This window comes from Pan paniscus, chromosome 19 (genome assembly GCF_029289425.2).
Source record: "Pan paniscus chromosome 19, NHGRI_mPanPan1-v2.0_pri, whole genome shotgun sequence".
Classification (NCBI taxonomy): Eukaryota; Metazoa; Chordata; class Mammalia; order Primates; family Hominidae; genus Pan; species Pan paniscus.
In genome coordinates, this window is record NC_073268.2 from 75,751,393 (window position 1) to 75,776,031 (window position 24,639).

General features: G+C 39.7%; 1 protein-coding gene across 6 annotated transcripts in view; it reads left to right on the plus strand.

Annotated features, from left to right (window-relative positions):
- Positions 1-19,171, plus strand: part of DHX40 (DEAH-box helicase 40) — a 42,698-nt gene extending 23,527 nt beyond the window's left edge. For all 6 annotated transcript variants that reach the window (XM_034942594.3, XM_003817357.5, XM_024926263.4 and 3 more), the window contains 6 exons: positions 9,553-9,667; positions 10,191-10,299; positions 13,343-13,437; positions 15,937-16,006; positions 16,268-16,496; positions 17,858-19,171. In XM_034942594.3, coding sequence (XP_034798485.1) covers positions 9,553-9,667; positions 10,191-10,299; positions 13,343-13,437; positions 15,937-16,006; positions 16,268-16,496; positions 17,858-17,997 — 758 coding nt within the window. In that variant the 3' untranslated portion in view covers positions 17,998-19,171. The remainder of the gene's footprint in view (positions 1-9,552; positions 9,668-10,190; positions 10,300-13,342; positions 13,438-15,936; positions 16,007-16,267; positions 16,497-17,857) is intronic.
- The last annotated feature ends 5,468 nt before the right edge of the window (positions 19,172-24,639 follow it).

Sequence of the window (24,639 nt, forward strand, 5' to 3'; positions counted from 1 at the left end):
AATAACTTGCTGAACTTGCTGGGATTTTTTTTTTTTTTTTTTTTTTTTGAGATGGAGTCTTGCTCTGTCACCCAGGCTGGAGTGCAGTGGCCTGATCTCGGCTCACTACAAGCTCTGCCTCCCAGATTCGTGCCGTTCTCTCGCCTCAGCCTCCTGAGTAGCTGGGACTACAGGCGCCCGCCACAACGCCCGGCTAATTTTTTGTATTTTTAGTAGAGACAGGGTTTCACTGTGTTAGCCAGGATGGTCTCAATCTCCTGACCTTGTGATCCACCTGCCTCAGCCTCCCAAAGTGCTGGGATTACAGGCGTGAGCCACTGCGCCCGGCCCTTGCTGGGATTTTAATTGGGATTATGTTTTAATTAAGATAGATTAAGTTGCGAAGAAATGACATCTTGACAGTATTGTCTTCCTATCCATGTACATGGAATATCTCTTCATTTATTTAGATTGCCAGTAATTCATTGAGCATTTACTGAGGGTTTACCGTGCCTTAGCCCTAGGACAGAAAACTAAGGATAAACAAGTTTTGTTGTTGTTGTTTTTGAGATGGAGTTTCACTCTTGTTGCCCAGGCTGGAGTGCAATGGTGTGATCTGGACTCACTGCAACCTCCTCCTCCCAGGTTCAAGCGATTCTTCTGCCTCAGCCTCCCAGGTAGCTGGGATTACAGGCATGGGCCACCACGCCTGGCTAATTTTTGTATTTTTAGTAGAGATGGGGTTTCACCATGTTGGTCAGGCTGGTCTGGAACTCCTGACCTCAGGTGATCTGCCTACCTCGGCCTTGGGATTGCAGGCATGAGCCACCACGCCCAGCCCGGCGTTAATTTCCTTTCATTAGTAAAGGAAGATAGTGCTTTTATAGTACATTAGTAATTTACTAATTTTTTTTTTGTAGGATCAAAAGAAAAGGTAGTTTAGCCCTTGCATCCTTAGAGAATTCTTTTGAAGTTTCCAGATCTTTAAACTTCTGCTTCTTTCTTTTCTTGGTGTGTCAGTATAGGACACAATTTAATTTGACATATGTTAGATTTGTTTTCATGCAGTGGAGTAATTTTTTCTTTCAAGGAGCTTCCAAGTGAACAGTATACCTTGTCTGCAGCCAGACAACAGAATGGGTTAGCTCACTGGCTTTATACCTTTGTAGGCTGGAAGTGTCGGGTCCAGATTAATTTATTATTGCCATGATTATAATGGAGGATACATTTTTCTATAAAAATACTCTAATCAATATACTGTTTCAAATAGTTTGCAGTCTTTTTTTTTTAATTTAAAAAATTTTTAATTTTATTGAGACAAGGTCTCGCTGTGTTGCCCAGGCTGGAGTGCAGTGGCGTGATCTTGGCTCATTGCAACCTCTGCCTCCCAGGCTCAAGTGATCCTCCCCTACCTCAGCCTCCCCAGCAGCTGGGACCACAGATGCTTGCTACTATGCCTGGCTAATTTTTTGTATTTTTATAGAGATGGGGTTTCACTCTGTTGCCCAGGCTGGTCTCGAACTCCTGAGCTCAAGTGACCCACCAGCCTTGGCCTCTTAAAATGCTGGGATTACAGGCCTGAGCCATTGCACCCAGCAGTTGCAGTCTGAAGTGTCAGAATTTTAATTCTAGTAATACCCCTAATTGCAATTTTTTGTTCTAATAAAATGCTGTATAAAAATAAGTAATGTTAACTGGTTTTCATGAGGCAGTATCAGAGCTAAAAATACCAGTGGGCACAGTGGTATCCCAGCTCCTTGGGAGACTGAGGTGGGATGATTGCTTGAGCCCACGAGATCAGGGCCAGCCTGGGCAACATAGCAAGACCCCATCTCTGATAAGAAATTAAAAAATAGGCCAGGTGTGGTGGCTCAGACTTGTAATCCCAGCACTTTGGGAGGCTGAGGCAGGTGGGTCACCTGAGGTCAGGAGTTTGAGACCAGCCTGGCCGACATGGTGAAACCCTGTCTCTACTAAAAATATAAAAATTAGCCAGGCGTGGCGTGCTCCTGTGTTGCCAGCTACTGGGGAGGCTGAGGCAGGAGAATTGCTTGAATCCAGGAGGCGGAGGTTGCAGTGAGCTGAGATCGTGCCACTGCACTCCAGCCTGGGTGACAGAGTGAGACTCCATCCCCAAAAAGAAAAAAGAAAGAAAGAAATAAACAAGCTAAAATATTTCAAAACCTATTACAGAGTATTGAAGTAGGAGTTAAGAGTGCAGGGTTCTGTCCAGCTCCACTACTACCTAATTATCTGACCACGGCCCTAGCTTTTCTAGATTTCATTTTTCATTTGTAAAACCAAGAAGTTGGATTAAGGTGACCAACTCTAATAGTCTTTTAAGGCTAGAAAAAGAAAAATGTTTTTTCCATGTTGGAATATTTAAATAGATAAAATCAGTGTGGTGTTAGCCTTTTTTGGGTGACATTTATTCTTATATAATTTCAAATAAGAATAGCAAAGGAATTCCTTTATACCTTCTATGCAGTTTCAGCAATTTTTAACATTTTACCCCCTTTGCTTTATTACTCTGTCTCCCTCTATATATGTATATATAAATGGATTTTTTTCTTTTTCTGAATCATTTAAGAATAAATTGGAAGCATTGTGCTCCCTTACCACAAAATATTTACATCTGTATTAGGCAAGAACAAGGGCAATCTCTCATTTAACCATAGTACATTAATCAAAATTAGGAAATTGTTTTGTTTTGTTTGAGAGAGAGTCTCACTCTGTTGCCCAGGCAGTAGTGCAGTGGTGGGATCATGGCTCACCGCAGCCTTGACCTCCCGGGCTCAAGCAATTCTCCCACCTCAGCCTCCTTAGTAGCTGGGACCACATGCATATGCTACCATGCCTGACTAATTTTTAAAAATGTTTTGTAGAGATGAGGTCTCCCCATGTTGCCCAGGTTAGTCTCAAACTCCTAGGCTCAAGCAATCCTCCTGCTTTGGTCTCCCAAAATGCTGGGTTTACAGGTGTAAGCCACTATGCCTGGCCTAAAGTTTGGAAATTTAACTTTGATACAATATTACTATCTAATCCAGAATCCATATTGAAATTGTCCATTTTCCCTAGAATCTACAGAAAGTAGTTTGAGAATTGGTAAGCTATAGTACTGTGAAAAACAACCCTATATAACTACAGTTTGATATTTGTTTACAGTTAATTTTAGGTAAAATTTACATATAGTGAAATGCATAAATTTTAGGTGTATAATTCAATGAATTCTGTAAAATGCTTATGCCCATGTAACCCAAGCCCTGTCAATATATAGAACATTTTTATCACTAGCAAGTTCCCTCGGTGCCACTTCTTAGTCAGATATCACTCTACCTACCTTTGGTTAAACACTTTTCTTATTTTTTTCTGATTAGTTTGCCTCTTCTGAAACGTCATATAAATAGAATTTTTTTTTTTCTTTTGAGACAGAGTCTTGCTCTGTCATCCAGGGTGGAGTGCAGTGGCACAATCTCGGCTCACTGCAACCTTCACTTCCTGGGTTCAAGCAGTTGTCCTGCCTCAGCCTCTGGAGTAGCTGGGATTACAGGTGCCCGACACCATGCCTAGCTAATTTTTGTATTTTCAATAGAGACGGGGTTTTGCCATGTTGGCCAGGCTGGTCTCGAACCCATAACCTCAGGTGATCCATCAGCGTTGGCCTCAGGCTTCCAAAGTGCTGGGATTACAGGTGTGAGCCATTGTGCCCAGCCCAAAACTTCATATAAATAGAATTATACATTCTCCTTTCTTGTGTCTGGCTTCATTCAGTCAACATAATGTATGTTAGGTTTATTCATATTGTTGTATGTATGAATACTTTATTCTTTTTATTGTTGACTAGTATTCCACTTTATGAACATACAGTTGTGCATTATCCTGTTGATGGACATTTGAATTGCTTCTTGTTTAGTTCTATTTTTGAGTAAAGTTGTTTTGAACATTCTTGCACAAAAATTTGAAGGTGTTTATTTTCATTTTTCTTAGATAAGGTAAATGCCTAAGAAAGAAATTTGCTGTGCCATCGAGTAGGTATATGTGAATCTTTAAGAAACTGCCAAACCTTTTCCCTGAACAGTTGTACCATTTAAAAATCACATCAGCAATGTTTGAGAGTACAGCTTGCACTAAACACCCCTCTCAACATTTGGTATTGCCAATCATTTTATTTTACACATTCTATTATGTACCTCTTTGTGGTTTTAATTTGCATTTTCCTGATAACTAATAATGTTGAGCACTTCTTCATGTGCTTATTGGCCATTTTTCTGTCTTCCTTTGTGATGTCTTTTAAAATATTTTGCCCATGTCTTTTTATTTTTGAGACGGAGTCTTGCTCTGTCGCCCAGGCTGGAGTGCAGTGGCATGATTTTGGCTCACTGCAACCTCCACCTCCTGGATTCAAGCAATTCTCCTTCCTCAGCCTCACAAGTAGCTAGGATTACAGGCTTGCATCACCATGCCTGGCTAATTTTTGTAATTTTAGTAGAGACGAGGTTTTGCCATGTTGGAGGCTGGTCTCAAACTCCTGACCTCCTGACCTCAGGTGATCCGCCCACCTTGGCCTCCCAAAGTGCTGGGATTACAGGAGTGAGCCACCATGCCCAGCCCCTTGTCTTAAATTAAAAAAAAAAAAAAACAAAAAAACTTTAATTCGTGGATTCTTTCTTCTGCCAGCCCAAATCTACTGTTGAGCCCCTCTATGGCAGTTTCCATTTTGTTTCTTGTCCTTGTCAACTCCAGTGGTCAGTCAGCGATTGGTCAGAGGTTGTACCTAGCTAAGCCTTTTAATTTAAGCCAGTGATGTTTTCACCTTTTACTGTTGAATCTGTGTTTGTGGTTAGGAGACTACTTTCATGGTTGAGGGAGTTGATGAATTTGTACTGTGTTCAGCCAAGGAGTAGAGGCTCAGACGTTCCCTCTCTATTTACTTCTCAGAAGGCACAGCTTTGGGCATGAGAACAATCTTCTAGAACACCAGGAAGACTATGCTCTTAGCAGGTCTCTGTTTCCTTCATTGATTTCTCCATTGAATTTTTGGCTGGTCTGTCTCTATTGGTGTCACAGCAAGCTGTTAGTCTCCACTGATTGCTAGCTGCTGGCTCTGTTGTTTTTGACCGTGCCCAGAGCATAAATTGCTCCATAGTCTTGATCCAAATAAAGTTGGGCACCTCGGCAGGGGCAAGGTATTGCCCGTCTTTGATAATCCTTTCCCCATCCTTTCCTGGAAACAATCTCTGTGCTATGGAGCAGGAGTTGGAGAGGGTGGTGGTGCCTGTTCTTCAGTGGCTCTCCTATCTGGGTCCTCCCTAAATAGCAGAAGCTTGGGGTTGGGGAGTTAGGAGCTGATACTGTGGCTCACTTTACATCTTCCTCAGCACAAAGCCTTTTGAGATGCAATCTCTGGATGTTCACTAGTTGCAAACATACAAACCTGGAATAGCTCTAGGAAACTGGGAGTAGTGGGAACTACCACTGAGCTGCTGAACCCATTGGAACAACTCTTCTGCAACACAGAGCTATGGGGAATAGAGGACTGCGTAAGCTGTCATTAGCTGTTATGCTTTGATCTTCCCTACCGAGTAGCATTTAGGAGTCAGGGAAAGGGTGCCGCTTTCAGGCTGCCTTGAAGGCTCTCGCATAGCCCTTCCGCACACACAGCTGTGGAGGGTGGGGCATTCTTCCTACTGTCCTTACCGAATTCCATAGATTAGGCTTGTCTTAAGCATTTTAATCAATCTCCAGAGACTTTGAATGATTGTCTTTGGTAATTTTGACTAGTTTAATAGATGTCTCTCTAGAAAAGAAGTTTTACCTAACTCCTCACATCACCATTCCCAATACAGTTGACCCTTGAACACGCAGGTTTGAACTGTGCAGGTCTACTTATTTGTAGATTTTTTGTTTTTTGTTTTTTGTTTTTTGAGACAGAATTTTGCTCTTGTTGCCCAGGTTGGAGTGCAGTGGCACAATCTCAACTCACCGCAACCTCTACCTCCCAGGTTCAAGCAATTCTCCTGCCTCAGCCTCCCGAGTAGCTGAGATTACAGGCATGTGCCACCATGCCCAGCTAATTTTGTATTTTTAGTAGAGATGGGGTTTCTCCATGTTGGTCAGGCTGGTCTCGAACTCCCAACCTCAGGTGATCCTCCTGCCTCGGCCTCCCAACATGCTGGGATTACAGGCGTGAGCCATGCACTCGGCCAATTTTTTCAATAAATATATTGGAAAAGTTTTCGGAGATTTGTGACACTTTGAAAAAACTTACAGATGAACTCCGTAGCCTGGAAATACCAGAAAAATTAAGAAAAAGTATGTCATGAAAACAAACTATGTGTAGGAAATGCTGCAGTATAATTAAGGAATCAGAGAGACCGAGGGGTTGAGGAGGAGTTATTTAATTATTTAGGTGCACCAACCCAGTTGGATTAACATCCAAAGGACAGGGATCCAAAGGATCCCTGAACAAAGAGTCAAGCTACCTTTTAAGCATTTTGTGGGGCGGGCGGAGATCTGTGCGGGGGGAAGCATATTACAGAAGTGAGAAACAAAGACAGTTATTTAATTAAGACGTGCATTACATTATTTCTTTCTTTTCAAGGAACAACATGTTTTACGACTTGAGATTATCTGTCTAGTGACCTTGAAGCTGCATAGCTGGAGAGTCTTCACAATGCCTGGGAAGGGGTGAGATAAGGCTCACTAGCCACAGAGAGAAAAACAGGCAGTTAATTTTAAAGGACTCCAGCTCTTTCTCTTCCTCGGGGAATTGGGTTTTCTTACATACAACTGAGTTTTTGCTTATACAGTCTTTAATTTCTTTTAATTCCTGTTCCAGTACTAGTCTGTTTTATAATTTACTACCATAAAATATACACAAATCTACTATAAAAAGTTAAAATTTATCAAAAATGCATGCAAACACAGACTGCATGGTGCCATGATTCTAGGGATTCCAGGAGGCACTGACTCACAGGTAGGCTTTTCTCCTGGTATTGAGAGAGCCAGGATGGGGTCGATGCTGGAGTCTAGGGCAATTTGACTTTTGGCATGATATCTTCTGGGGGATGGCAGTTAGGTGCTTGAAATGAAATATTTTGGGTTAAAAATTAGTATCCCTGGCTGGCGTGTTGGCTCAAGCCTGTAATCCCAGCACTCTGGGAGGCCAGGGCGGGCAGATCACCTGAGGTCAGGAGTTCAAGGCCAACCTGGCCAACATGGTGAAACCCCATCTCTTCTAAAAAATGTAAAAATTATTTGGGTGTGGTGGTGTGTGCCTGTAGTCCCAGCTACTTGGAAGGCTGAGACAGGAGAGTCACTTGAACTTGGGAGGTGGATGTTGCAGTGAGCCAAGATTGCACCACTGCACTCCAGCCTGGGCAGCAGAGCGAGACTGTCTCAAAAAAGAAAACAAAAAACAAAATTAGTCTCCCGGAGCAGTTCAAGAAATGGAGATAAATAATCATTTATGTCTTTTCCTTACCAGGGTCATTTGTATGTTTGTATGGTCTGAGATAAATCGTATTCTTTTTTTTTTTTTTTTTTGTCTCTAGCTGCTTCATTCAGTTGCTACCTAGGTAACATAGTTGGAAGCTACTTAAAGCATGGGATAGAAGACTTTATACCTTCATCAGTGTTTTCTTTAATCAAATTACTTTCCTCCTAGTAACAGTAACTGCTGCTTTGCAGATTCACATCGTATTCTATAGTAAATGCTGCTCCCTGGATTCAGGCAACATTGTGCCTCTGCTCAATCTAGCTGTGATAGGTATAGGGAATAGGAATTGTCATGTGACGTGTTAGATTGAAGGAAAGGATCCCTATGCAGTTTTGAAAAAATGGCACTCTGAAAGATTAGCCCTGGATAAAGTGCTGTATGGGGAATTTGGGCAATCAGAGAGCACATGAGTCCTGAATGGGATCAGGGGAAGTGGTATCGAAGTAATTAACAGATAAATCTCAAAAACGTAATGTTGAGCAAGAGAAAACAGACACATCAAGTACATACTATACGATTCATTTATACAAAGGTTAAAAATGGGCAAAACCCATCTGTAGGATTAGAAGTCAGGATGTAGTTACTCTTGTGGAAGGGAATGGGTAGTTACTCGAAGGAGGGCATAAAAGGGGGCTGTTGAGATGCTGGTGATACTGTTTGTTGATCTGGGTACATTGGTATGTTGTGTTTGTGAATATTATATGAGCTACACACTTACGTCCTGTGTAATTTTCTGTATGCATATTATACTTCAATATTACATTAAAAAAGAAAATGTTCGTAGTAGGTCAGTTCTGCATATATGGAGATCATGTCTAATTGCCCACAATTGGGAATTGGATAAATAAGAACTGGTTAAATTGTGTTATGTTCCCCATACTCCTGGGGAATACCGTATCATTGTTTTTTTCTTTAGACAAGGTTTCACTCTGTTGCCCAGGCCAAAGTGCAGTGATGCAATCACGGCTCACTGTAGCCTCAACCTCCTGGGCTTGGGCCAGGCACGGTGGCTTATGCCTGTAATCCCAGCACTTTGGGAGGCCGAGACGGGCAGATCACAAGGTCAGGAGATCGAGACCATCCTGGCTAACATGTGAAACCCCGTCTCTACTAAAAATACAAAAAATTAGCCGGGCACGGTGGCGGGCGCCTGTAGTCCCAGCTACTCGGGAGGCTGAGGCAGGAGAATGGTGTGAACCCGGGAGGCGGAGCTTGCAGTGAGCCGAGATCGCGCCACTACACTCCAGTCTGGGCGATAGAGCGAGACTCCGTCTCAAAAAAAAAAAAAAAAACCTCCTGGGCTCAAGCGATCTTCCCACCTCAGCCTCCTGAGTAGCTGGGACTACAGGCATGCATCACCATGCCTGGCTAATTTTTGTATTTTTTGTAGAGACAGGATCTTGCTTTGTTGCCTAGGCTTGTCTTGACCTCCTGGGCTCAATTGATCCACTTGCCTTGGCCTTTGAAATTGCTGGGATTACAGGTGTGAGCTACCACACCTGGCCCTATATTGCTATTTTTGAGAGAGAATAATTTTATATGTACTGATATGGAGTTGTTATTAAATAAACAAATTTTCAGATTATATGTTCCATTTATAGAAAAATGAAACACTATGTACATATGCTTATATATACATAGAAATTACCTGGAAGGACACACACTAAATAATGAACAGTACTTTGCCTTGAGGATTGGTTTATGGGTAGTGTGACTGGGGAACATTGAACTTTTACATGATATTCTTTTATACCATTACATTTTTTTTTTCTGTAAGCATGGATTACTCTTATAACAAAACTAATTTAAAAAGTAAATTACAAATACTATTTTAAAAAGGCAAATAGATTGGGAGAAGTGATGTTGCTATTCAGGTAAAATCTCCAAAGTGATATGAAAAGAAAAAAGGAATTGTGGGAGAAATAGAGCTTCCTAAGAGAAGTTAAGAAGAGTTAATATAGTTCTACCTTACTTCACCCCAGAGGATGAGGCAGATTTTAATGAGTTTCTGAAAGCAAAGTGATTGTAGGCACTTAATGCAAAGTATAACTGAATTGCCTCTCCAATTCTTTTAGTTGATCCAGAGTACCAGAAGGAAGCAGAACAGAGACATCGAGAATTGGCAGCTAAAGCTGGAGGATTTAATGACTTTGCAACTTTAGCTGTCATCTTTGAACAATGCAAATCAAGGTATGTGAGGTAGTCCTTTGTCCTGAAAAATGTCAATTTGATGTATAGTTCCAATACGTACTTATGATGTGGCTTGTGACACTAACGTTCAGTGAAGATGATATTGACTTCAAGGTATTTTGAATTTCAGTGAAATTATCTATGTCAGATGACTATTGCTTAGTAGGCATTTATTATATAACATTGATTCTCTTCTTTTCTCCTCAAACCTTTACTGAAAATGACCTTGTAGAATTTTGCTTCTATATAGGTAGCCTAGATTAAAAAATGATTGGATATTTGTTATTGCATATATAAGTAAAGAAATCCATTTACGAATTATTTTTTAATTTAGTCAGGGGCACATTCTTTAATTTAAATGTTTTTTTCAAGTTTCCTAAAATTCTTTTTTAGTACTTGGACAGGTCTCCTGAAGGAACTGACAGTTGTTTATGGGTTTCCACTTTTGTAATAGAAATGAGAATTTTAGATTGTCTTTTACTTAGAGAAGATATTTTAAAGATACCAGTTTTTTGTTTTGCAGTGGAGCTCCAGCTTCATGGTGCCAAAAACACTGGATTCATTGGAGGTGCTTATTTTCTGCATTTCGTGTGGAAGCTCAACTTCGAGAACTAATCAGGAAGCTTAAACAGGTGATTGCCGTAATGTTTTTTTCTTGAGTAGCATTTTGGACCTATATATTTCATATTGAAGTTTCATTGATGTACATTAGCACCCTTTCTATTCTATCACCCTTCCATTCTATTTGTTTCTATGACCTCCTTGACCCCATGAAACATTCCTAGTAGTGATAAAAGAATTGTCTTCACAGAAATGAAGATATTTAAAAATTGCTTTCCTGATATATAATTGACGTGTGATAACCTACACATATTTAATGTATACACTTTGATGAGTTTTGACATTTGCATAAAACAACTATCAAGATAATGGTACATATCCATCATCTCCCAGTTTTCTCATTCTCCCCCCCACCTTTTTTTTTTTTTTGAGATGGAGTCTCACTCTGTCACCCAGGCTGAAGTGCAGTGGCGTGATCTCGGCTCACTGCAATCTCCACCTCCCAGGTTTAAGCAATTCTTCTGCCTCAGCCTCCCAAGTAGCTGGGATTACAGGCTTGCGTCACCACACCCAGCTAATTTTTGTAGTTTTAGTAGAGATGGGGTTTTGCCATGTTGGCCAGGCTGGTCTCAAACTCCTGACCTCAAGTGATCCACCTGCCTTGGCCTCCCAAAGTGCTGGAATTACAGGCATGAGCCACTGCACCTGTCCTCATTCCCTTTCATAATCCATTGTCTCACCTACTAGGCCCTCCTGCCCCACCAACCCAGGTAACCACTAATCTGCTTTCTGTCATGATACAGTAAGTCCTCACTTAATGTCATCAGTAGGTTCTTGGAAACTGTGACTTTAAGCAAAATGATATACAGCAGGCCCTAGAAAAATATTGTTTTATTCACCATTGTTTTAACACTGATGAGAGAAAAAAAAAATCTTAAAAATTTTGCTTAACTTTGCAGTTTTTAAGAACTTATCATTGACATCGAAGACTTACTGTATATAAGTTTGCATTTCCTAGCATTTTACATAAATAGAATCAAACAGTATATGTATGCTCTTTTTTTTTTTTTTTGGTCTGGCATCTTTTACTCCTCATGATTATTAGTTTTTCAATTTATATATCTTATTTTGGTAAAATAATTAATATAAAATTTACCTCTACTGGGCATTGATGATTAACCCCTGTAATCCCAATGCTTTGGGAGGACGAAGTGGGAGGACCACTTGAGGCCAGGAGTTCAAGACCAGCCTGAGAAACAGTGAGACCCTGTCTCTACAAAAAAATTAAAATAATTAGCTTGTTGTGTTGGCACACACCTGTAGTGCTAGCTACTCAGGAGGCTGAGGCAGAAGGATTACTTGAGTCCAGGAGTTTGAGGTTGCAGTGAGGTATGATGCCACTACACTCTAGCCTGTGCAACAGAGCAGCAGCACCCTGTCTCAAAAAAAAAAAATTTTTTTTTTTAAACTGTTTTTATGCGTACAGGTCACTGCACACTTAAAACATTTACAATGTTGTGCAGCCCTTACCACTTCTCCATCTCCAGAACTTTTTTTTATCATCCCATACTATAATAAAACTCCATAACCATTCAACAATAACTCCCCATTCCCGACAGTGCATGGTAGCTCACGCCTATAATCCTAGCACTTTGGGAAGCCGTGGTGTGGGGATCACTTGAGCCCAGCAAGTTTGAGAACAGCCTGGGCAACACAGTGAGACCTTGTCTCTACTAAAAAAAAAAAAAAAAAATTAGCCAGGCGTTGTGGCACACACCTGTAGTCTCAGTTACTCAGCAGGGTGAGGTAGAGGATTGCTTGAGCCTAGGAGATCCAGGCTACAGTGAGCTGTGATCACACAACTTCACTGCAGCCTGGGTGACAGAGTAAGACCCTGACTCAAAACAAAAACAAAAAAACCTACCCACTATCTTCTTTCTCCAGCCTCTGGAAACCACTGTTATAATTTCTCTGTTTCGTTATGAATGTTTTCTGTTTGCCTTATCTTAAAGTTCATTAATCTTTTCTCCTGCAGTGTCTAGTCTAATCTGCCATTAATCCCATCTAGTATATTTGTCATCTCAGGTGTTGTATTTTCATCTCTAGATGTTGGATTTCAGTCTTTAAATTTTTACATTTTATTTTTCAGGTCTCTACTTTTTGAACATATGTAATCCAGCTATACAGAAAATTATAATAAAATATAATTAAATCTGTGTCAGTTCTAGGTTGATTTTGATAGATGTCCTCATTATGGATTGTGTTTTTTTGCTTCTTTACATCATACCTGATAATTTTGCAGCGTACGCCAAACATTGTGAATTTCACCTTGTTGGGTGCTGGATATTTTTGTGTTCTAGTTACTTGGAAATGGTCTTTGGTCTTTCTTGTTGGGTCTTGCTTGCATGATTTGTTAGGTGGGATCAGAGCAGTGCTCAGTGCAGGGCTAGTTATTCCCCTCTACTGAGGCAAGGCCCATCTGAGTACTCTTCCTAACATCACATGAATTACTGTAGTGTAGTATTCTCATGTGGCTTATAGGAACAGGTGCCATTACTAGCCCTGTGAAAACACCATGCCCTTACTTATCCTTTTAAGAGGTTCTTTTCTTGGGCTGGTAGTTTCCTCACATTCATGTGCTAATCACTACTCAGCTCAACACTTGAGGAGGACCTTCTGCATCTCTCTGGAGTTGTGTCTTTATGCACTTCTCTTCTCTCCTGAACTCTTGTCCTGTGAATTCTAGGTACCTTGGTCTTCCTGGACTCCCAGCTTTCTCTCCCTAACCCAGGGAGTTCTCTGAGTTCCATTTGGGCTTTACTTCCCTGTACCTTGGTCTGTAGTCTTTATCAAGGCTGAAGTTGGGGCAGTTGTTGGGTGTACTGCATTTATTTCCTGTCTCTGTCCTTTATTGCCTGATATTACAGTGTTTTGGAAATCATTATTTCATGTATTTTTTCCATTTTTTTGGTTTCAGGTGGAAGGGTAAATCTGGTCTCTCTTAATCTATGTTGGCCAGAAACAGAGGTCTTTAGAAATGTGGATTTTTCAAAATAAAAGATTATTTCAAATTGTACTATGAGATTTACCACTCTCTATATATTCTTTTTATAGCAAAGTGATTTCCCAAAAGAGACCTTTGAAGGCCCTAAACATGAAGTACTACGAAGATGTCTTTGTGCGGGCTATTTCAAAAATGTAGCTCGAAGGTAAGCAATAAAGACTTGAGAGATGGATCAAGATATAATACTGTATTTGACTATAATATTGGACTATTTAATATTAAACATTGAAGATTTGATTTAAGCTCTGTGATGATTATGACATGAATTACAGTGACGAGGGAGAGCTACAGTGACGAGGGAGAGCTGCAGTGGCTCAGAATGTGGTATTAGAGCTCAAGTAGGGTAGGAGTGGTATGTTTGTAGGGTGGCTGTCCAGCATGGGTTATATTCACTTAAGGCAAGTAACAAGAGTTTTCTTCCAGAGAGGTGGCCCTGTGTATAGTGTGAAAGCCAAGTAGGTTGAGCGTAGCATCCCTGAGGAAGGGTAGCTTGGCATGGAGTGCTAGGGCTTGAGCAAGGTGGGGAGGGGTTATTTGGTTTGGGGCATCAGTCGGAGTGTAGTGAGGAAGGCATCTTTATAGAGAAAGGGGTAACAGTGATGGTGATGGAGATTCATTAAATACAGAGGAATTGAACACATAACTCTAAGTGATAATGGTGAAGGGAGTTAGAAATAGCGAAAATGAGAAAATAGGAATGATCTCTGTGCTGTTGGATTGAAATTTCAGTGTATCGTGATGAAGTTATGGGTTTCATTATAGATGGATGCATGGATGGACACTGGAATAAAAATAGATGTTAGTGTGTGTATATAGAATGTATTTGTATGTATGTAAATATTTATATGTATATATGCCCTAGCTCTGAGATAATAACAATGAATAGACATAGTGCCCAGATCTTGACTTGGGACATCCATCTGCCACTTAAAGGAGTCAGGGGTCTTTGGAGAAATGGGACTGGGAAAATGCAAGATGAGCCCAGAACATCTTATTTTGCCAGCAAGTAAAGAAGTGATTAACAAAGGTTGAGGCCATGTCAGAAGAACATCGGAGCCAGCATGAAGAGGCCCCAAGTGATCAAATATGAGACACTTTAAGCATCAAAATAAGTAATGATAGTAGCGGATTATTATGCACTTAATAAAATGTGAAATCGTGTCTATCGTGGTATAAATAAATGAGTAAAAGTTTATTGAGAAATGGAATTGTTTACAAGCACCTCTACATAAAATTTTTGTTAATTACAAAAGCAAAAAGTAACTTTACAGTGGAGAATCCTGGCATATGCGACCTAAATCAAGCAATCAAAGTGAACATAATGAAATAAATAAAAATCATGTTCTTCCTGATAGGATACAATGAGAAAAACACAGCAATATGTCTGTGATATTCCTGCTAAAGATGCATAACCTGAATCTAATCATCCTGAAACAGACAAACTCAAACTGAGGGACATACCACACAGTAACTAGCCTTGACATCTTTAAAGGTGCCAAGATCATGAAAGTCAAAGACTGAGGAAGTATTCCAGAATGAAGGAGACCAAAGGGAAATGAAAAATAAAGGCAATGTATGATTCTGAATTACATCCTTTTGCTATAAAGGATATTATTAAGACATTTGGTGAAATGTCAGTGGGGTCTGAGGATTAATTGTTAGTAATGTATCAGTGTTAATTTCCTGGTTTTGATGGTTATAGTCATGTCGGAGAATGTTCTTGATTGTTGATTGTAAGAAGTGCACAGTCGAGTATTTGAGGATGATGGGGTATTAGGTTGGCAGTTTGCTGTCAAATGATTCAGGTAAAAAAAGATTTTTTTACTCTCAACTTTTCTGTAAATTTAGATTGTTTCACACTTTTAAAAATATGGTATATCTTGGTTACCCTCTGTATGCCAAACACTGGGCAGGTACTAAAAATAGAAAGGTAGAGTAACATGAGTCCTTACATCATTCTTGATGATACCTGAGTCTAATGGAGGGTACAGATATGTAAGTGAATAATTACAGTGCAGTCTGATCTGGGTTATACTATGAATATATACAAAGTACTATAGGAAATAAATTATGACAAATGAACTAGGTTCATTTTTTTGACAAGTTTTTTGGAATGACATTTAGGTAGGGTAATGTAGAAGAAAATAAGGGCATGAATCGGAAAAATGATAGATTAAGTGTCAAGTTTTAGAGTAGTGAAAAAATCATCCCTTTAAAAAGAGATGCAGCATAGTATAACATAAAGAAACCATATTTAAGTCAGAAGAACTGTTTAGGACTTGGTTTTACCATGCGTTAGCGCTGGTGATCTTGAGAAGTCTAGCTAATTTATTTGAATTTTAGTTTTGACTTTTTAATAAAGTTCCTGGCTCTCAAAGCTCATAGATTATTGTTAATATTTGTACTGATTCCATATACCTAATTGTAGTGACTTATACCTAATTGTAGTGACTGTTTAACCTGTATAATTAATTTAAGATGAATTGGTAGAGAGCTTGTAGTGACAGTTGAATAAATGTAAACCTCTGCTTATAATGCTGTTTGTAGTAGAACATACTGTAATTGTTCATTGCTGAATGTAATGCTCCATTTACTTCATTGCTTTACTGTTGTAGTCTTTATCATTTTGTTTTTCTGTTTATAGATCTGTTGGGAGAACGTTTTGCACAATGGATGGTCGTGGAAGCCCAGTTCACATTCATCCTTCCTCAGCAGTAAGTACTTCATTTTTAATAAAGGGAAGAAATTTGTAAAGTTGTAGAAATAAGTAATATACAAATGTCTTCTACTTTTCACTTTGGAGTTAAATTTACATATATCTATATTACATAGATCTATAAGGGTATTGGTTGGCCCGTGCCTCCTGTTTGAAGAAGATAGGAATTAATTGAGAAGGATTTGGACTATTTGGTTGGTCTAATGTGGAATAGGGCAGGTTATTGAGTTACCATCATTAAAAGAAATGTTTTGTATAGCTTCATGAACAGGAAACCAAACTTGAATGGATCATTTTTCATGAGGTATTGGTTACCACCAAAGTCTACGCAAGAATTGTATGCCCAATCCGTTATGAATGGGTAAGAGACTTGTTACCCAAGTTGCATGAATTTAATGCACATGATTTGAGCAGTGTGGCCCGACGTGAAGTGAGAGAAGATGCAAGAAGGAGATGGACAAATAAGGAAAATGTAAAGCAGCTAAAGGGTGAGTAAATCATTTGTTCTACTCTTAACCACTATGCCATACTGTTTCCCAGTAGTACTTCACTATTTTTGTTTATAAAAATGTTGTGACCCACCTGGGCAATGTGGTGAGATCCCATCTCTACCAAAATAAAAATAAAAATTAGCCAGGCATGTTGGTGTGCACCTGTAGTCCCAGTGACTTGGGAGGCTGATGCAGGAGGATCGCTTGAACCCAGGAGTTTGAGGCTGCAGTGAACTGTGATTTCACCAGTGCACTCCAGCCTGGGGGTGACAGAGTGAGACACTATCTCTAAAAAAAAAAAGTGATGATTTATGCATTATTAACTCAGAATCCCCTTTGTTTCCAAGGGGCTTTTTCTTTCTTTCTTTCTTTTTCTTTCTTCTTTGAGACGGAGTTTCGCTCTTATTGCCCAGGCTGGAGTGTAATGGTGTGATTTTGGCTCACTGCAGCCTCTGCCTCCCGGTTCAAGCTATTCTCCTGCCTCAGCCTCCCGAGTAGCTGGATTACAGGCATGCACCACTACGCCTGGCTAAGTTTGTATATCCAAGGGGCTTTTTCTATGAAATAATTAGGACCCTGGTTGGGAGGCATAAATAGTTGTGGTACTGAAATAGGACAGAAAGTTATTCAGCTCACATACACAGAAAACTTCTTAGTAAAGCTTTTTGAGGCTGAATGATGAAGCATATTGTATTTTCTTTATTTGACATCACTGCAAAATGGAATGGTGAAGAGTTTTGCTGAATAAATCATAGAAAAATCTTTAGAAATGTTAGCCACTAGGGAGGCCAGGCGCAGTGGCTCACGCCTGTAATCCCAGCACTTTGGGAGACCGAGGCGGGCGGATCACGAGGTCAGGAGATCGAGACCATCCTGGCTAACATGGTGAAACCCCGTCTCTACTAAATATACAAAAAACTAGCTGGGTGTGGTGGCGGGCGCCTGTAGTCCCAGCTACTCGGGAGGCTGAGGCAGGAGAATGGCGTGAACCCAGGAGGCAGAGCTTGCAGTGAGCGGAGATTGCGCCACTGCACTCCAGCCTGGGCGACAGAGTGAGACTCCGTCTCAAAAAAAAAAAAAAGAAAAAGAAAAAGAAATCTTAGCCACTAGGTGTTCTATTACAGTGTAATAACACTGCCACATGCTTGAATTAGGGTCAGTTTTTCTGACTCATTGGCCTTGGTGCTCTTAATTTTGTAACCATAGACTACATTGCTTTTGAAAGGGCAAAATTTAATTTTTCTCTTTATTGTTTTTACTTTGTTAACATTGAAAAATCAGGGCTTCTCTTTCTCTTAACATTTCTAGTAGTGAATCTCAAAGCTAAGTTTTATTGGATTAATTTGTAATGTTTTCAGATGGAATATCGAAAGACGTCTTAAAGAAAATGCAAAGAAGAAATGATGACAAATCCATATCTGATGCACGGGCTCGTTTCCTTGAGAGAAAGCAGCAGAGGACCCAGGACCACAGTGACACACGAAAGGAAACAGGCTAAGGTGGTGAACCCTCCAATTCAGGAAGTGGGAAAAGGAGCCAGGAAATGTGCTTCTACTTTGCCAGTTATTTCAGACAGCACTACCAAGAGGAGGTGGTCAGCACTTGTTATTGGCCTATGAACTAAAAGCAAATCAAAGCTCATAAATCAAAGCTCATCAGTTCCCATAAATGCAGTTGTCAAAGAAAAGATTGGGTTGCCATAGTCATAAGCAATGATACATGAAACCAATGAAAGACAGTACATGTAATAATATTTTCCTCAGTACAATTTTGCTGGCCTTAACTGGTATCAAACGCTGTCATTGAGATGTTTTCAAAGAACATTGAGTTGTATTTAATCAGCGTGTACTCCATTTGCATTGAAGCATTAAAAATTATTTTTCTTAAAATCTCTTTAAGGCCTTCCTGTTGCTGTTAGAATAGTGCTATATATCAGGTATGTGACCATTTCTTTCAGAAGGCTGAACATAAGAGGTTTCTACTCAGCAATACTTAGATGTCTAACTGTTTAATTGCTACAGAGCTTTATAGATATTTAGAGAAAAGACTTAATCAATTAGTAAATAAAATTGCCTATGGCAGGATTCTTTCTTGAATTAATATTAATCCTTAAATTGATTTTTCTGGGATTATACAAATTCCTTTTTATATAAAAGTATATTGTTTAAAACAGTAGCTATAGCCATTAACCAAAGGACAGATTATATATATATATATGATATTATATATATATATAAGTTCTTTTTTAGCTGTACCTACGTACTTATATCAGCACCATGTATGTAGGTGTGATAGTACTTTCAAACAGCGCCTCCACCTGGCCTACTCTGTTATTTCCACCTGTTTGGGTAGGGCCATTTAACTTCCATTATGCCAAACTTGGGATGGGATTTTCGAAGCAGACAACACTATTTCATCGTGTTTCAAATTGGAACCTTGAGGCTAGTTAGTATCACACTCAGGCCACACTCAGCACTTGCCCACTCTTGTTTACTGCCTTGTATTCTAGTTATTTGTGTATTTGTCTCCCTCACTAGATTATACGCTCCTCGTGGGCAGGGACTGTGTCTTTTTTCATCTTTGTATCTTTCATGCACCTAGCATAGTGCTTTGCACATAGTAGTCACTCAATGTTTGTTAAATAAAGCTATTAGTGTCATTAAAATTCAAAAGACAGTATAATGTGTGTTTTTAGATATTTTGTGTAAAAATTAAGAATCTAAATTTTTTATCGGTAACTCTTCTAGTTATTTCCTTTGGAATCTAGTTTTATGTTCAATAATAGAAACTTGAAATCTTTATCAAAAATCGCAAGGACCCAAATTCATGTATTTGTCCCTAAAGTAAGGCGAGTGATGATCGTTTCTCTAAACCTTTCCAGTGTTTTAATTTGTTAATTTTTTTTTTTTTTTTTTTTTTTGAGACGGAGTCTCACTTTGTCGCCCAGGCTGGAGTACGGTGGCATGATCTTGGCTCACTGCAAGCTCCGCCTCCCAGGTTCACGCCATTCTCCTGCCTCAGCCTCCCGAGTAGCTGGGACTACAGGCATCCACCACTATGCCCGGCTAATTTTTTGTATTTTTTAGTAGAGACGGGGTTTCACCGTGTTAGCCAGGATGGTCTTGATCTCCTGACCTCATGATGCGCCCGCCTCTGCCTCCCAGAGTGCTGGGATTACAGGCATGAGTCACCGCGCCTGGCCTAATTTGTTCATTTTTATCTTTAGTGCTCTAGACACTGTTATTAGCACATATTAATCATTTAGTTCTGTCAGTTTCTCTTCTCAGGTGTATTGTATAAGGGCATATCCTCAGATGTGGTGGGAGTGTGTGTGGATTCTTGGAATGAGAGCTCTTCTAGTTTAGTAAATATTAAGCATATATTCTGAATCTACACCTCACACTCAAATTATATCTGTTGTTTCAGTAATATCCTTTATGGCATTTTTCTCTAGTTCAAGATTTAGTCTAGGATCACGTATTGTATTTAGTCTCTTAATCTGGAAAAAGTCCTCAGTCCTTGTCTTTTACAACATTAACATTTTAAAATAATATAAGCTAGTTATTTTATAGAATGTTCTCAATTTGGGTTTCTCCAGTGTTTCTTCATGGTTATGCATTTTTAACTGAAATACTGCATAAGTAATAGTGTCATGGTATCACGTCTGGAGGTACATGGCATTTTCCCCTTACTGGTGTTATTAATGTTAATTACTTATTAGGGTGCTTTTTAAATTATATCAACCTGGTTTTCTTTATAATTCATAAATAATTTGAGGGAGAGATACTTTGACATTATATAAAATATCTCGTTCCTCATAAAATATGACATTTTGTATTTACCATCAATTGATGATTCTTGCCTGAATCCATTTTATTCTTATGGCTGCAAAATGGTGATTTTTTTTTCTAATTCTTTTCTATATTTGTTGGTATTATATTGTAAGGAAGAGTTTTCCTTGAAGGATGAATGTCTGATAAACGGGTGGGTGCTAAGAAGAGCATGGATCAAGACAGAGAAGTATTTATAGAAAGCCCAGGGGGTGTTTGAGATGGTGGCAAACAGTTGAGTTTACTTGGTGCGTAGAATATATATAGGAGAGTAGGTGGCGCAAACTGTTAAGGTCAGATTACAGAAAGCTTTGAAAACCAATCTATAGAATTTGGAATTATTTTATGGATTTGTTAGAAGGGAAGGACATCATTACAGTTTTGGGATAATTGTGATAGTGTTATTGATAAAAAATTTCTGTATCTCAGTTTGCATTGAGAGGACTGTGAGAGCAGTAGTATCAAGGGAATGCTGGATCTAGTTAAGGCAAGAACATGGAAGCAGCCTTGGAGGAAAGGTGGGTTTTATGGAGGAGTTTGTTCTTAGAAGAATGGGAATACACCTTCAAGTTACTAAATGAAACAAAACAGAATCAAAAACAAATTTTTTTTTGAGACGGAGTTTTGCTCTTGTTGCCCAGGCTGGAGTGCAATGGCGCGATCTCGGCTCACCACAACCTCGGCCTGCTGGGTTCAAGCAGTTCTCCTGCCTCAGCCTCCCGAGTAGCTGGGATTACAGGTGCGTACCACCACACCTGGCTAATTTTTTTGTGTTTTTAGTAGAGACGGGGTTTCACCAGGCTGGTCTTGAACTCCTGACCTCGTGATCTGCCCAGCTCGGCCTCCCAAAGTGTTGGGATTACAGACATGAGCCACTACGTCCAGCCGACAAATGTTATAATAGAAAAATGGGCAAAGGACATGGTCGGTCCTTTTATAAAAGGGGAAACAGTAGGAAGGGTCAATAAATAAAAGACAATGAACCTAACTTGTAATTAGGGAGACGGCATTCATTTCCATCAGATTAGCAATAATTAATACTCCTGAAAAGTGTTGGTGGTGAAGAATAAATTGCTTTTATTTAATTAATTAATTTTTCATACAGTTCTGTTGCCCAGGCTGGAGTACAGCATGATCATGGCTCACTACTTCTTTGATCTAGGCTCAAGCAGTCCTCCCACCTTAGTCTCCTGAGTAGCTGAGAGTACAGGTGTGTGCCAACACACCCGACTGATTGTTTTAAAATTCATTTTTTGTATATATGGGGTGTCACTATGTTGCTTAGGCTGGGTCTCGAACTCCTGGGCTCAAATGATCCTCTTGCCTTGGCCTACCAAAATCCTGGGATTACAGACGTGAGCCACCATGCCCAGGCCAGCTCTTATTTTAGAGAACATTTTGGCAATATCTAGTAAAGTTGAAGCTGTGTACAACCTGATACCTAGTAAGTCCACCTCTAGACGTAGGTGGTCTTTGACTAGCGTATCACATCTGGAGGTACGTGGCATTTGCCGCTTATTGGTGATACTAGTTTTGTTTACTTAGGGTGGACCCAGTAAGTCCACATTTAGACTTAGGGGTTTCTCTAGGAACTCTCAGACTATATACAATATTCTGTGCCTCATAAAATTGGACTCCTATAGATTTAGCGTTAATTGCTGATGATAAATACATTAAAAATGTTAAATACAGCATTCATTACAATGTGAAATACACCATCGTTGCTAATAGAAATCTGAAAACAGCACATATATATAGCTATATCAGTAGGGAAAAGGTTTAATAAATTGTGATATGTTCTTACTGTTGAATCCTACAGCAGTGAAAGTGATTTCTGAGATTCCTGATGTGTACTCCTATTTAGCAGAACAGATGAACCAGTTCATATTCCAACCAGCAATATATGAAAATGCCAGTCTTACTACACCTCATAGTTCCTCAGTCTTCTAATTATTGACAAAAAGGTGCCTCATTATCTTAATTTACATATTTAGATATTTAATGCTTTTTCCATGTGTTCAAACTGTAGGGAATAATAAAATTATCTGATTTGAATTTGATAAGCCAGATAGTAAATATTTTAGGCTTTCTGGACATGTAATTTCTGTTGCAGCTACTCTGATGTTGTAGTATGAAAGCAACAACAGACAGTACATGAATGAATATCACTATGTTCCAATAAAACTATGGAGAATGAAATTCAAATTTCACATGTCAGCAAATACAGTCAGCCCCCTGTATCTGGGGGCTCAGTATCTGGGGTTCCACAACCACAGATTCAACCAACCACAGATTTCAAATATTCCAAAGAAAATCCAATAAAAATAATACAATAATGAAAGATAATATAAAGAAAAAAAGAGTATAACAACTATTTACATTGTATTAGATATTATAAATAATCTAGATATGATGTAAAGTATGCAGGAAAATGCGCATATATGCAGACACTACCCATTTTATATGAGAAATTTGAGCATCAACCAGATTTTGGTATCCTCAGGGGGAAGTCCTGGAACCAAACCCCAGCTGATACTAAGGGATGACTGGATTATTGTTTTGATTTCAGGTTTTTTTTCTTTGAGATGGAGTCTTACTCTGTCGCCCAGGCTGGAGCGCAGTGGCATGATCTCGGCTCACTGCAACCTCCGCCTCCCAGGTTCAAATGATTCTCCTGCCTCAGTGTCCTGAGTAGCTGGGATTACAGGCACATGCCACCACACCCAGCTAATTTTTGTATTTTTAGTAGAGATGGGGTTTCCTATGTTGGCCAGGCTGGTCTCAAACTTCTGACCTCAAGTGATCCGCCTGCCTTGGCCTCCCAAAGTGCTGGGATTACAGGTGTGAGCCACCACGCCCACCAGTTTCAGTTTTTTACCACTTGTATTTGAATCTAGAAAAGCTACTTTTTAATATTCCCATTCTAACTTAAATGATCACTTCATTTGCAAGAAGAGGTCTTAATGAAATGTCAGATTTTTCTGGCTTTTACTTTTTCTTCATAGCAGAGTTGATGAGACTAAACATAATATCAAGGAATCAATAAATTTAAATAGTAATCTTTAATCACCCAAAGATTTTTAAAGTAATCCTTATTACTTGTTAGCTGTTCCTTTAAACTTAATACATGAATAATACAAAATTCCCTTGTGAAGCTGTTAAAGATTTTTCAAAGAAAATGATTAGTCACAGCTGGGCATCGTAGCTCACACCTGTAATCCCAGCACTTTGGGAGGCCGAGGTGGGCGGATCACGAGGTCAGGAGCTCCAGACCAGCCTGGCCAACATGGTGAAACCCCGTCTCTACTAAAGATACAAAAAATTAACTGAGTGCAGTGGTACGTGCCTGTAATCCTAGCTACTCAGGAGGCTGGGGCAGGAGAATCCCTTGAACCCATGAGGTGGAGGTTGCAGTGAGCCGAGATCGCACCACTGCACTCCAGCCTGGGCAACGGAGCAAGACTCTATCTCAGAAAAAAACGACAATGATTAGTCACATTCTTTGTCCAGATAAAATCCACATATTTTTCCCACCTATTAATATTATTACTTGGTTCTCAGCTAAAATACAGGAAATGAGATGAGTGAACCCAAAATACAGCCTAGCACCCAGTTTGGTGCTTTGTATATGGGAGGTATTTATAAATGATTGTTGTGCCAAGTCCAGATGCGATTACTAACAACAAAGTAGCCTAGGCTTCAAATTAAATGGGTCATGTAATCAATAAATGCTTTAATAGCTGGAGAAGTAAGGTAAATTGATTTTTTTTTTTTTTTTTTTTTTTTGAGACAGAGCCTCACTCTGTTGCCCAAGCTGGAGTGCAATGACGCCATCTTGGCTCACTGCAACTTCCGCCTCCCCGGTTCAAGCAATTCTCCTGGCTTAGCCTCCTGAGTAGCTGGGACTACAGGCGCCCGCCATCGCACCCAGCTAATTTTTGTATTTTTAGCAGAGGCGGGGTTTCACCGTGTTGGCCAGGATGGTCTTGAACTCCTGACCTCAAGTGATCCACCCACCTCGGCTTCCCAAAGTGCTGGGATTACAGGCGTGAGGCACCGTGCCTTGCCGATAAATGGATTTTAAGCTGAGTCTTTGAGGGAAGAGTAGGACCTGCACTGAAACAAAAAGACAATTTGTGTGGTTGGGGAGAGGAACCAGATGTAAACAATGGAAAGGTTTTGGTGTCACTTTGAGAAGGATTTTTTGGAAGGGTTTTGCAATGTCCATTCTGTATCTTGGGTTAACACTAATAAGTCAAATGGAGAATAATTTGAGTGTCACTCATTCCTACAGATAGAAAAATTTTAAA